The sequence below is a fragment of the Pristis pectinata genome, chromosome 12, assembly GCF_009764475.1.
Source record: "Pristis pectinata isolate sPriPec2 chromosome 12, sPriPec2.1.pri, whole genome shotgun sequence".
Classification (NCBI taxonomy): Eukaryota; Metazoa; Chordata; class Chondrichthyes; order Rhinopristiformes; family Pristidae; genus Pristis; species Pristis pectinata.
In genome coordinates this window covers 33,054,250-33,068,885 of record NC_067416.1, presented here as the reverse complement: position 1 = coordinate 33,068,885, position 14,636 = coordinate 33,054,250, and the positions used below count along the sequence as shown (strand labels likewise).

Here is a 14,636-nt window from a genome sequence, read left to right as displayed (position 1 = left end):
GCAGCTGCTAGAAATCCAAAGCAGAAATAGAAATTGTTGGAAGCACTTGGTAGGCCAAGTAGCAAGAGTGGGGAGGGAAAGAACATCAATGTTTCAGGTCAAGGACCCTTCATCAAAACAAAGTGAGAAAACAGGTAGTTTTGAAGTTGCAGAGTATGGGAGCAAACAGAGGGTGTGTTGTAAGACAAGTTCATAAGGTCTTAAAGGTCAAGGACTCTGGACACAGTCTTTGGAGTTAAAATGATTTATTTGCAAAGACAAACGCGGGACAGGACGAACGGGAACAGACACACACTTACACACATGGGTGATCGCGAATATAGGGGAAATCGCAACAAGGGTGAGACGTGCACACACACACACACACAAAACTGGTTACAAATGAACGAGGAAGAAACAATACAATGCCTGACCCCTTGACCTCAGTGCAAGCATCGGCTCTATGCTACCGGGAATCTACTTAGGACATTCCTAACCCTTGTGGAGGTGCACACTCTAGTTATTTGCCACCATCATTGAATGTGCTTTGATGATGAGATCTGCCACACAAATGCCTAAAAGGTGTCTTCCTCCTTCCTTCCCCATGGTTCCCCCTCATGGTTGACAGGCTTAAAACCATGTCTCCCCCAATCTGCTCTCACTCCCTCTGTTCCCAGCCAGAACAAGGACAGAATTCTCCTTGTCCTCACCTTCCACTTCACCTGCTGTCACATTCAATTGATCACCTTCCATAATTCCTGCCACCTTCAGAAGCACATTCCTCTCCTCTCCCAGAATTACAAATGGACTGTTTCCTCCGTGATAATCAATCCATTTTTCCATCTCCACACGAAGCAACAATTCAACTTCTTCCAATTCAGTGTAATCCATACAGTGCTCTCCTCTGCATTGAAGAAACCAAATGCAAATTGGGTGACTGCTTTGCAGAACATCTCCATACAGTCCATAAGGATGGACTGAGCTTCCAGTCACCTGTCACTTTAATTCTCCATCCCATTCCCACTCTGATCTCTGTCCTCAGACTATGTTTCTCCAATGATGCCCAACGTAAGCTAGAGAAACAGGACCTCATCTTCCAACTGGCCACTTTGCAGTCCTCTCCACTAAATGTTCAATTTTACAATTTCAGGGAACCATCCTTTTCCCTTTCTCCGCAGTTCTGGCTGTACCTTTTTGTCTCTTCTTCTTTCCTCTTCTGTCGCTGACTGCTGAATTTCAAAGTGATTGTAGGCTTGAGAATTTTGCTGTGCACCCTATCACAGACACTTCCTCCATTCTCTCCACCCCTCCTCCCCTCTGCAACTTAAAACATGCTTGTCTTCTCACTTTTCCTGTTCTGACGGAGGTCTTTGATCAGAAGCATCGACTCTGTTTCTCATCCCATGGATGTTGCTTGTCCAGCATTTTTTATTCTCATTTCTTCCATTGGTTACCATGGTTCTAACCATCTATGCAGCTTCAGCAGTTGGCATTTCATTTTTATGTATGCTGGCCTACACTCTACATTAAACCAGGGTTGTCAATAAAGGTAGACTAAGGGATATGCCAGAAAATGACATTACAGATTGTGATGGAATACTGTTCTGCTGCTGCTGCTGGGCCACATGACTACTGTTACCCACTTCTGATCATTTAGCACGGTGACAATGAAACACCACACAACAGGAGACTCCCTCCATATAAAGACGTGCAAACCACAAATTGGTGCAATGGGATTTGAACTCAATTCTCCAGATCAGTAGCTAATGATCCAATAACAAAAAACATGCTGCCATACTACAGTTACAGAATCACTCACAAACAGCATAAAAATGGAACTTATACCAACAGGATATAATCTTTAATGCAAAAGATCTTTTTTAAACTGCAAAAATAAAATCAGGGCTGCTGAAGCAGTCGTTATACTTCCTTCAGTACATTTAAAACCTGAATTGTGACTGGCATTTTATTCATACTTCCCAATTGTGAATTGTGAAAAATCAAGTACATCATTATTTAATTACAAGCCTCCAATCCAGTGGCAGTGTTGCCATGCTAGCAGGCCATAGAAGTTTCCCTTCAACTAGCTCAGCTTTTTTGTGTTGCAAGGATTGCTGTAACATCACCCTACCTCCGCTCGGGAGCTCAATGCACTGCCTACAGCAGTTTGTGGTTTTTACCCATACTTACCACAAAGGCATTAACAGAAGGACTTTTTAAGTGGTTTTAGTCAAGAGACGAAAAACTGAAAACTCAAAGATGGCGACTAATTGTCCCGTCCCAATAAATCAGGAATTTTATTACTTCCTTTCCTCAAAGCCATATGTTTTCCCACAATCCAAGTGAAATACGAGCAGGATGTTGATCAAGCTGGTGGAGTAGAGCTCCAATAAGATTCAGGAGGCCTTGTGATAGCAAGAGATTTTGAAACACAATTTTTAATCCAATGGGGTGTTGGTGATCATTTGTTCTGGCGCTCCAAAGAAAAAAGACTTGAGAATAATTCATGGATACTGCAGATGGTGAGCTTGTGCAAGAGCATTAAGTTGAATTAGTTTTCTTTTTATGACATTTTCTTGTGAATGAACCAAAAATCCCATGCACAATTCTAATATGAATTATGATACCAATGAGTATGATTAACTCGTAGCTTCAATGCAAACAAATGCCTACAGTTAATCTGCTGCATCTCAGAATACATGTTTAAATTGCGATTCCATGCAAAGAATGCTCTCTGGTTGTACTAGGGAGACTGAAGTTTATGAGTGGAAGTAATGTACACTCACCACACACCATTGTAGTGCAGTCGACAGTGGAGTGTATCCATGCCGTCATTGCATAATCCTGAGCAAAATAATTCTGGAACTCCACAAAAAATATGGAGAAGCACCTAGAGACCCAAAACAATGTTTTACATTAACAGTTTCATAACATCAAACCAAATGTTCCATATACATAATAGGATCTGCAGAAAATGAAAAAAATGGAAAAATGAATAATATTTATAGAGCTAGACCAGGTGAATCCATCCCTCATCAGAATCTTTGTTTGGCAGACTGAATAAAGTATCAACAATAGGGTTTTGCCACTGAATCATATTGACATGTTGGGATAATAAAACCGCTTGTCTCAGCATTTTGGAAGCTGCCATGGTTGAAATCGTGGATTTTGGACCTAAGGTAGTTAATATACATTTGTGATACATCATGGAACTAAAGAATCTAACAGAAACTGCTGAAGTTTCTTCATTCTAAGAAACATACTTGGCTTTTCTATTTATGTCCATATTTAGTTCTGTTCAACTTTTTTTAAATGCAGGAGACAAGCGTTATTGGCTTCTCTTGGCCATCATCCCAAAATAACAGCATCCACACCTTAGCTTGAAATAGTATATGTGAAGTCCAATGCCCTTGTTGTGTCATAACATTCTGATAAGCATCCACTACAAAAGCTCTGTTTATATAAGTTACACACTCTTAACTATCTTACTCATAATGACACAGGAGACTGCCATTTAGAAAACTGGGCCATCCCATCAGTCCAATACCCTTATTATTTCCCTGTAATTCTACAGGTTATTCCCTCTCACATTCCCATTTACCTCCCCTTGATTCTTTTCCCACTTAGCTACACTACGGTAACATACAATAGTTAATTAACCTACCGGCTCATTTCTCTGTTCTGAGCAGTTAGTGCAGTGATGCAAGCACTATTACCAAATCCTGTAAAAATCTTGAGGAATCCTCAACCATAGGCGAAAAGGATCAGAGATCTGCCATATTTTGTCTCTGTGCCTTTACAACAGCTTTGACCTTGGCCTCCAATCACTGACCTCCAATTTCAATCCCAGATAGCTAACATATGGTTGGGTAAAAGTATGTTTACTTTGCTGGAGTTTCACGTTATGGTCATGTAGTCGTTAGAGAAGCTCTTCAAGAATGTGAAGATTGTCTTCCTTAGTAGTGGTGGGCTTGATAAGATTGGCCTGGTTACACTGGCAACAGTGAATCTTATTCATTGTTGACTGGAAAATCGACATGTTAATTCCTTAAGGCAATTTTGCATAAGAGTACAGACGCTTGTGGTGTAATAATGTTGATTCCTTTCTTCTGCACTTAATTGAGTAGTAAATTTGGTAAATTGGTTTATTATTGTCACATGTACTGAGGTAGAGTGAAAAACTTGTCTTGCATACCATTCATACAGGTCAATTCATTACAAGAGTGCATTGAGGAAATACAAGGGAAAAGATGAGATGTCTTTATTAGCACACTGAAACACACAGTGAAATGCATCAGAATGTAGAATAAAACGTTACAGTTACAGTGAAACTGCAGTGCAGGTAGACAATAAGGTGCAGGGTCATAACAAGGTAGATTGTGAGGTCAAGAGTGCATCTTATCATACTAGGGGACTGTTCAATAGTCTTATAACAGCAGGATAGAAGCTGTCCTTGAGCCTGGTGGTATGTGCTTTCAGGCTTTTGTATTTTCTGCCTGATAGAAGGGGGGAGAAGAGAGAATGTCTGGGGTGGATGGGGTCTTTGGTTATGTTGGCTCCTTTACCAAGGCAGCGAGAAGTGTAGACAGAGTCCATGGATTGGACACTGGTTTCTGTGATGCGCTGAACTGTGCCCACAACTCTCTGCAGTTTCTTGCAGTCATGGGCAGAGCAGTTGCCATACCATGCTGTGATGCATCTGGATAGGAAGCTTTCTAGGGTGCATCAATAAAAATTAGTGAGGGTTGACGGGGACATGGCAAATTTCTTTAGCCTCCTAAGGAAGTAGAGGTACTGGTGAACTTTCTTGGCCATGGTGTCTACGTGGTTGGACCAGGACAGGCCATTGGAGTGTATGCATGCATAACTGTAAGTGCGGGAACAACTAGGTGACCAATTCTGTTAATGATCTTGGGATGTCAGTGGCAGATACTGCTCATTGTCATCCACCTGTCTGAGGATCACTTTTTAGTCGTCACATAATGTGACAGTCTTGTCAGCCTTGGGTCCAATCACAACTATGATTGCCCATTCACTTTGAGTCAATTCCACTGGGATGCCAATTTTCTCTGGTTTGTTTAACAGGTATGGGACTTAACAGGTAAGGGACTGGGTGAAGTTTATAATCTAAGAGTTTGGCATCAAGTTTGGAACTATGCTTTGCATCAAGTAATGTCAGAAGATATAAAGATGGCTTCATATTTATTTAAAACCATTTCCATATAAGATATTCAAGTATCTTCATGGATACCAAATACATCTATCCAATTGATCTTTAGTTCCCTTAGGCAGTTCTTGCCAGCTAATGTTGGCCCCTCTATAATTAACTACTATCACTGACAATCCTATAGCATTCTGTACATTCTTTAGTACTTCACTGGAATTTGCCTTCAAACTATCTATGCTTTTTGTCAAAGACAGATGACAGAACTTACTGTTACAGCTACCTCTATCCAGGATAGAAGAATCTGCAATCAAAATGCATCTCTCCTGACTTTTCATTAATATGTATTGCTGATGCCTTCTGACTATAAACTGCAGTTATGTTTCTACCTAGTGCTAGATAAAATTACTTTGCAAGTTTAATCAAATTTGTAATCTTGAAAGTCAAATCAAATGCAAATGTAGTGGATCATTTAAGCAAAATACAAATCTATCCCTCAGCACGTGGCTTGTGAATTCAACCAAGCTGAATAAGTCATTCAATGATAGTAGTCAATGACAATATTCACTTGACTGTTCTTCTTAATCTTGAATTCCACATGCCAAATTTGTAACTCTTTGCTATTTCAAATGGCTGTAGACTAGAGTAATCATCTAATTTCCTTCATAATGTCTGCGGAGAAGATACCTTTCAGTGGGACAACTAAGTTAGTAAGTGAGCAATAAGTCTCAAAGCCAATCACTGCTAATAGAACAGCTTTCTTACAGTCTCTTGTGACAGCATTCTGTGCCTGCCAATTTTCGACATAAGTCTCAACTTAGATCATTTATGATTAAACTCTCAATCCATTATTCTGTTATGAACTCTTAATGTTTAACAAACTGGAAGTACACTTGGATATTCCAGTAAGGTTGTAAATTCATCTGGACCCCTCTCTCCAAATATATTCATTCCCAGTTTGAAACCAGACATGGTTTATTTGTTAACTTTGACAAGATCCACATTGGCTATCATGCTAATTGAGACTTGCAACCTTCATGTGCTATCAGTATTTCAATAAATTACAGAATTAGAATTAAATGACCTAAAATATCATACTAAAGTTCCAAAAGTTCACACTTCAGTGTCATATGTAATGAATAACCCTTGAGGACAATTTTAAACATAACACCAAATGTAACAAATTTTTTCAGTGTTCTGCAGCCTTCCCCCAAGAAGTTAAAAGTGTAATGTTCCAGATCTCAAAGGTATAGTTGTAACATCTCTGTGGGCAGTCATTTGACAACTCTGTGCTGCTCAAGCTTACAGAAATAGATTTAGAGTCTCTCTCCACTGTCCCATCTAACAATCTCAGGATAGGTACAGCATAGGTTAAATACATCTGACTGTTCCACAGACGGGCATCCTCATGCCATATAGTTCTGGGGACCTCAAGTCAACTTCCATGTCTTTGACTCATTTGTTAACCATGCCTCTGTCAACAAGCTTTCTTTGTGTTCACCTCCTACAACACGATGTTTAGATGTTAACGTGCTACCTTAAGTGCTGTCTTGTCCCTCAATTTTCATTTAGGTTTTAATCAAGACTCTGTGCCTTTATCAACCACCTCATCTATTTATTATCCTGCACTGCCCTACATTTATCAATTTCCCTTGGCCTCATGTTAGCAGCGCATAGCTTGATCACTAGATCTCAATTTTGCCAACGACTTTTGATGAACCTGTGAAATTCTTATACATATTTTTTTGCAAGAGCTAATAACTGTCACTGATTTTTTGGGGGGAGAAAGGTTAGATACAAAATAAAGCTGGGGGTGTAGGTATCCAGCAAGAACATACTCAGCTCCGTGGCAGGATCTGCCAAAGGACAGATAGGAGGGTGGCAATCGACTGCATGCTGCACTGACATTGGTGAAGCTGACCAATGCCCTCCACTAGTTCTCAGGAAGCATGTTCAAAGGGCTGGATGGGGTGTCTCTGAAGTTCAAGAAGTCCACCAAGTCCTGGGGGAAAAGCCTGGTGACTGGGGAGAAGCCCTGCTGCCTATTAGGAGCAATCTCCACCTCTTATGAAACCGGTACTCGTTCTTCACCTTCAGGCCGAGCCATACCCACCCACCCAGCTAAGCTCCGTGCCGGCCCACATAACCCACCCTAGTCAGTCCTATGCAATCCTGAGCCAGTCCATTCAGGACAACATCTATCCGGGATCCTGTCCATCTTTCCCAGTGTTCCCAGTTGCCTGGCTCTCTCTCAACCAGGAGAGGGCATTCAACAGGGTGGAACATGAACACCTTATTTGGTCTCTGCACACATTTAGATTTGAGCCACATTTCATGTCAGCTGCCACAGAGTGTCTGGTCAAAGTTAATGGGTCCTTGACCACGTCCCATTGCTTTGGTGGAAGGCTGCATCGGGGATGATCCATGCCAGGCCAGCTATATTCCATATGCATGGAACCATTCCTGTCCCTTCGGAGAAGAAGGTTGACGGGTTTAGTTTTGTGCAGACTAGAAAAGGAGGTTGTCCTCACAGCTTATGCTGAAGACATGCTCCTCGTGGTCACTGATCCCATTGTTCTGCAGAGGATGTGTGAGTGCCAGGAGGTCTTTACGGCTGCGTCCTCTGCACAGATCCACAGAGAGAAATGTTCTGGACTTCTGGTAGGTCAGTGGTGGGTAGACTCCTTGCCAGAGGAGATGGCACCATTCTCTTGGAGAACCAAGCACCTCCTCTAACTGGAAGTCGGCCTGAACATTGCTGAGGAGGTCTGGCTGGTAAACCAGCAGACGCTGCAGGTTAAAGTCATCACTTGGCTCAGGCACAGGACAGGACTGCTCCAAATACTTCCCCACAGGAGCTGATTACTTTGCATGGATTTCTTCTAGTGCAACAGGAAGCACTGGGTCTCTGCCACAGATCTGAGTATCCTAATTGAGAAGGGTGGCTAGTCACTGGTGGGTATCTGCACCCAGGTGTCACTCTCTGCCTTCAATCCCTACAGAGGTACCTGTACATAGAACATCTTCCTAAATGGTGTGCACTGGCAATGTATTTTTTTCTGCCACAGGCTTCTAGATGGCGGGTAGGTCCCAGTGGCAAGCGTCAGCTATGCTGTTTTGAGGGAGTTGGGTGTCTTTTATGGGACCTTATATGTCTGAGAAAGTATTGGCTCCAGTCAGAGTGCTCCCCTGCTGGTGGAGGAGACTGCTCTGGTTGCCTGGGCAACTGGACGTGGGGACAGACTGGATGGTAGAGGAGAAAGCCACATAGCACAGAGGCTCAGAGCTGAAGCCTCTGACACAGTGGGCGCCACGAGGGGTCAGGGGTGTGAGGTGATTCCGAATGAGCTTCACCCACTCGGCTGGAATTGCTCATCGGACCCGGGCTCTGAAACCTCCCTAAAGTACCTCCATGCCCTGCTGTCCCTGGAGAGGGAGCAGTAATGTCCACAGGCTGATGAGCACTGGTGCACACTGCAGAGGCTGGGGTGAGACCTGGACAGCTAGGATTGTATTTTAATTTAAAATCTTAGAAATGAAGTTACTTTTAAAACAAAAAAGACACACTCGATCTGGGGTGCTTGGGATAAAGTTCAAACAAAAGAGTTTGAAAATTAGAAAATGGGGTGGAACCAGAACAAAGTTACATCTACAGTCCTGTCACACAATCTCATTGCAGGGACAGAAGAGTTCAACATAGAATTAATAAAAGAAAATGAAAAGAAGGGTGTTAGACATGGGTCACACTCCCTCTACACTCTCTGATCAAACAGTCCCAGCGAATGGTAGAAGTAAGTGTTCTTGGTACTGTGAAGCCAGAATGAACCAGGCTGTATGAGACTGTCTGCTGAAGATAGAAGAGGAGCAACAGCAATGATTTCCTCAGAGCATGCACCTGTTGCCTCATTACAAGGGAACAGCATGCACACAAGATAACGCAGAGGACAATAACCAAGATTCAAACAAACGTCACACAATGAACAGAAGCACTGGTCACAGATCACATTAAGCAGAGGGTTCTAAATTCAATACACAGCTTGCCCTTAAATGAACTAGAGATATTTTACTAACAAACCTGGACACTGCCCTTGTGCAGATGGTCACCAAGAAGCAGCTGATCACAACCATCCAGCCCCATCCTCCATCTGGGGCTTCCCTTAAAGGAACCTTTGAGTGATGAGCCATTGCTGCCCTTTGGGATTCACACAGGTTGCAGTGGTTCTTCCAAGGTCAGTTCACATATACTGCCTGACTGCCTGGAATTATTGCTTGTAAATGATTTTCGATAACCATCTAGAAAAAAATGAGACACAAAGAATAGGTAAGATCAAAGCTCATATCCACAGGGTTAAAATGACATGAATTATTTGCAACTCTAATATACAGATGCAAATGATTCAACTTTACAGCAAGACTGTAAAAGCATTAAAGAAGGAATTTAAAAGTAAACTTTAATTATTTTTTCATTTTAGTTTTGTTGAAGAGATGAGGGGGAAGCCAGAGATGTAGATCCCCTTTGTGAGGGAGCACTGGCCTGGGAAAACCTCACACAAGTTGTTGTTTACTAAGTACCTTGGCCTCCTGTGCCCAATGAGCTCCTCCCCTTCTGGTTTCCTGTCTGATTGCAGATACTATGGGAATCCCATGATGCTCTGATGGCATTGATGATGTTCTTGCCCTGTGACATCTGACTGTAAAGTGGGCTCCACTTGCGCTTAGTGGTACCCTTATTCTTTAATGTTAATAAGCTCCTGCCGTCTTGATTTCAAATTTCCAAACGATGCTTCTTTACATCTTTGAGCCTTCACAACCCTGCCCCTCTCAAACTATCTCAGATATTTTTGTAAGACCTCTTTATTTATCCTCCAACAAGGTTTAGATTTCCCATTCCAAGAGATTCCAAAACAATGTGGTAGGACTGGGAATGTTATTTTCAAGCATGCCTCAAATTTCACCCTGGCTACAACAGAAACAGATACGTTTGACTTAAACAGGCTGGAGTGATCAATGAAAAATGATTAATTTCATTTTATAGCAGGTGGCATGGTGGTGAAGTTACTGACCTAGTATACGTGAGTCAGGGCTATTGACCTGGAGATAAGAATTTTGATCCCATCACAACTGCTCAGGAATTTCGATTGAAGTAATTACATTATTAGAAAATAGTAAATTTTAAAAAAACACGTGCTTGCAGTGGTAACTATGAACTGATGGGATTGTTGTCTATATCTGCCATCCTTATCCAATTGAAAGAGTAAGTTTGAGTAACTGAGACATCTTCCATCTTTACATTATCTGGCCTATGTGAAATGGGATTGTACGGGATCAATGCCGCAAGCAGTGACAGCAAACGGACCTGCTTTTGATTACAGCATGTTGATTAATAACCAGTGTGTTAACACATGAATTAATACTGCCACAGGTGTTCAGTAATGAGTAAAGACATTAACTCTACAAATTTAGCCGGATATCGTTTATGGAAAGTACTGTCAAACTGAAAACCCAGTCTGGTGGAGGTCTTTACAAACTTTCATCTTGTATAAACTATGAAACAGGTCAAATTTAATAGGGAAGCATTGGCTGAGACAACTCATGCTAACATAGAAGAATATTTTCAGTCTTGACACTTCAAAGTCAGACTTGATCAACTATTCAGGATGTTAAGTACACTGGTACAGAAGGGTGCAATATGCACATTAACATCAGACCAGATACAATACCAGTTTAATTGAGGCAGAGCCCAGCACTGTGTGCTACAAAGAATCAAGTGTGTCAGTAGTGTTTGTTATAAACCAGGTTCTGATATTGATTTTCTCATTATCCCTGGATATATTACTATCTTTAGCTTTTAATAAGGATCTGCATGCATATGATGCTACTTGCTCACAAACTTTATGAAACAGAATGGATTCAAAAATACTCTTAATCCTCATATCATCTGGCTTCAAATGGATCAGTCGAAAGGTCAACCTGAATAGTTCAGGAGGTTCAAGAAGCAAGTGTTGCAGAGATATTCAAAGCTCAGCTGATTTCTTGCTAATGTACAGAGCAATTGTACACATTCCTGTGAGGAATTCACCTGCAGAATTCTTGATGAAGAGAAGATTGGAAACATGCTCAAACATTGCTCAACGAAATTTGGCTTCTAAAGATGAACAGATTCCGTTGTGTCAAAAGCATCACCTTTGCACTAATCTGAAAAAAACTTTCATGTTCTAACCCCTTCTAGCAAGACAAGTTTGAACAATTAGAAGGTAGAAAACACAGTACAGGTTTGTAGAATCAAGAGATGTTTGAAATTGATGACAGAATCTGAAATGTTCACATGGACTCAAATGATCTTTGCTAGAGATGAACCACGTCAGCAATGTTACAGTTTCAGCGACATTTAGAGTCCCCTTTACCTCTCGTTGCCTTGGTGAAGCAGCCAGCGTAATCAAAGACTCCATTCACCTGAGTCATTCTCTCTTCTCTCCTCTTCCAGCAGGTAGAAGATACAAGAGTCTGAGGGCATGTACCACCAGGCTCAAGGACAGCTTCTACCCCACTGTGATAAGACTATTGAATGGTTTCCTTATATGAGGAGATGGACGTTGACCTCATGATCTACTTTGTTGTGACTTTGCACCTTATTGCACTGCACTCTCTCTGTAGCTGTGACACTTTACTCTGTACTGTTATTGTTTTTATCTGTACTACCTCAATGCACTCTGTACTAACTCAATGTAACTGCACTGTATTATGAACTGACCTGTACGATTGGTACGCAAGACAAGTTTTTCACTGCACCTCGGTACAAGTGACAATAATAGACCAATACAGCTTCCACCAATGGCTTAGAGATTCATCATATAACTGGTAAATGCACTGTCTTATAAATAAATTTCCACCTTATTATGTATTTAATGCACCTCAATGGAAAAACAATCACAGTGCCTGTAATTGTTCAATGGAGTTTGCATTTTGAAGAATGAGCTTACACATATTCAAGACATTAAGTACTTGGTAACCAATTGTGTAATTTTCAAGCATTTTCTTTAATAAAACAAATACAGCAGTCAATTTGCAAAGTTTGCATGAACAGCAATGAGGCAATAACCAGATATCTTGCTCTCAATATTGGTTGGCTAAGAGAAATATTATGCCAGGGAGAACTAATCTATTCTTCTTTTCTGCTTACTTAATAAGGCAGACAGGGACTCTGATTAACATCACATCATAATACTGCATCGCAAATAGAGTACAACGCCCTCAGTACTGCACAGGATTGCCAGCCTGGATTCTGTAATTATTTTCCTAAAGTGGGGTAGTTAAGAATTAAGATCTTGTTCAGATCAGAGGTGAGGGTGAACCACAACCAAACATTTTAAAATGTTAAAATTAATGTGAAAGCATTAACAATTGCTTTTATAGAAGAGCATAATACAAGTATTGTTGAATGAATTTGGCTGTTCTTCAGTTGTTGAGATCTTGGAAGGACTTCTGCTGGAAATGCCTGTCAGAAAGTAGGCCTCATGCTACACACAATTCCCCAACTGTAACAATCGCACTCCTCCCGGATTTGCAATCCTCCTGGATTTTCCTGAAATTCTCAAGGGTTTATGACAACATTGCAAGCAAGTGGGGAGAAAAATCAAAGCGTGTTAAAAGTAACAGCTTTTCTTTTACTTTCTTTGAATACTTACTTTAATTAATAGTAAAACGTATTTCTTGTAAATGGAGAAAAACTGGTTGCTTGACAAGGTAAGGCAGCTGAGGGCAGGATATCAAGTGATCAGGGCCCTGGGAATATGAAAAACTCGAGTTAGTGGTTCTAGATACAATGAATACCTAAAACTTCTTACAATGAGATTTAGGAATTCAGGACTTCCCTCTGAGAGCTGTTAGGCCAAAATCTAATTATTAAAAACCTCCAGAGAGCAGCAGCATCAGCTGTTTATAAGAGATCAATGTACCAGCAACAGTTGGAGTTAAGTACTACTTCACTGTTGGTGAACTGAGGATTTATGTGCCAAATGGATAACTATTTTAGACTTTTAGCAGCATGTCATGAGAATGAGATAAGAAGCACACAGACCTCTCTTACTATGGAGCAGGTACGTGTACTGTTTGTTAACACTGGTTTACAGAATTTACAATGGAGAGTCATCCCATTCAAAGTGCTACTTAGCCCACTTCAGTCAGTTAGTAATGGAACAAAATATTTCCAAAGCTACTGCAGACTGTCTAGCCAACGTCTCGTTAATACTGCAAGTTAAGGTCATTGTTGGATTCTTGACTAGGCCAATTTCAAAGCTAGGTGAACAATACAATCTTTGTTACTACTGCATTGATTGAAACTCAGCTCTGTAATAAGGAACATATTGCGGTGGTGTTGAATGCCAGAAAAATGGGAAGGTGTCCAGACAGAGTAAATGAGACCAATGGAGACATGAAGAATTGGCAACAGTCAACCTCACTGCTATTTTTCCATCTGTGCTATCTGGACTGGTCAACCAAAAACCCAGAGCGATAGAGCTGGCATTTATATAATGACAGTGAATACATTTGTAAGTGTGGTGACTGTTGTAATATGAAAAAAAAACAGCAACCAATTTGCACACAGTGAAATGCAAGGAATAGTAATGAGCTAATTGGCCATATAACCTCTTTTAATGATGCTAGTTGTGGGAGATCTATCAATCAGTAATAACCATTGTTGTTCTTCCTTAAGATATTGCCATCTACCTTTTGCATCCACCTGAAAAGGCAGCAGTTTAATATTGCATCTGACCATGCAGCATTCCCTTTATAGTTCATCGATTTAACCTCCAGTTACTGGACAGAGACTTGAACTATGACATTTAACTCAGAGGCAAGTTTACTATCAACCGAATCAGCACTAACAGCAGGTAAGAGGATAACAAGGACTAAATTGAGAAAGGTGCATAGGCTACATATAAATTCAAATAAGTACAAATAAATCCATGCTGATAACTTGCCAGTTGTTCCACAGAGAACCACAGTAAGTTGCAACAAGTGCATCAGCATCTTCTGGACTTCCTCATCATAGCCTGGATGAATATCTGCTTGTCATGGGCTATAATCACTTATAAGTGTATTGAAGTGTTTGGTTGGCTCATGTTAGTTTTCCATGAAATATCAAAATAAAACTGCAGATGCTGAAAATCTGAAATAAAAACAATAAAATGCTGGAAGGACCCAGCCTGCTGAGCCTAGCTTTTTCCATTTGGTTAGTTTTCTAGCTTACTCCTGCCAGTAACGTAACACCCTCTAGAGCAAAAGTCAAAGGCTGTTAACTATTAATTTCTGTAGTATTCTGTACCCAAGTTAAAACAAAAACCGAGCACTTAACTCCAGACCAGATTCAATATCAGTTACTTAATGAATGCTACTCACATTGACTCAGTCCTTAATCCTAAATATTACTGAACATTTTCCCAGGGACACAAAACTTCATTAGCTCACAACAATATTTTTTGCCATAGAACAC

The 14,636-nt window shown here is 40.8% G+C and overlaps 1 protein-coding gene across 1 annotated transcript in view; it reads right to left on the bottom strand.

Annotated features, from left to right (window-relative positions):
• LOC127576744 (monocarboxylate transporter 12-like) overlaps positions 1-12,898 on the bottom strand; it is a 31,079-nt gene extending 18,181 nt beyond the window's left edge. The window contains 3 exon segments of the mRNA XM_052027455.1: positions 2,766-2,869; positions 9,219-9,436; positions 12,829-12,898. Coding sequence (XP_051883415.1) covers positions 2,766-2,869; positions 9,219-9,328 — 214 coding nt within the window. The 5' untranslated portion in view covers positions 9,329-9,436; positions 12,829-12,898.
• Positions 12,899-14,636: the final 1,738 nt, after the last annotated feature.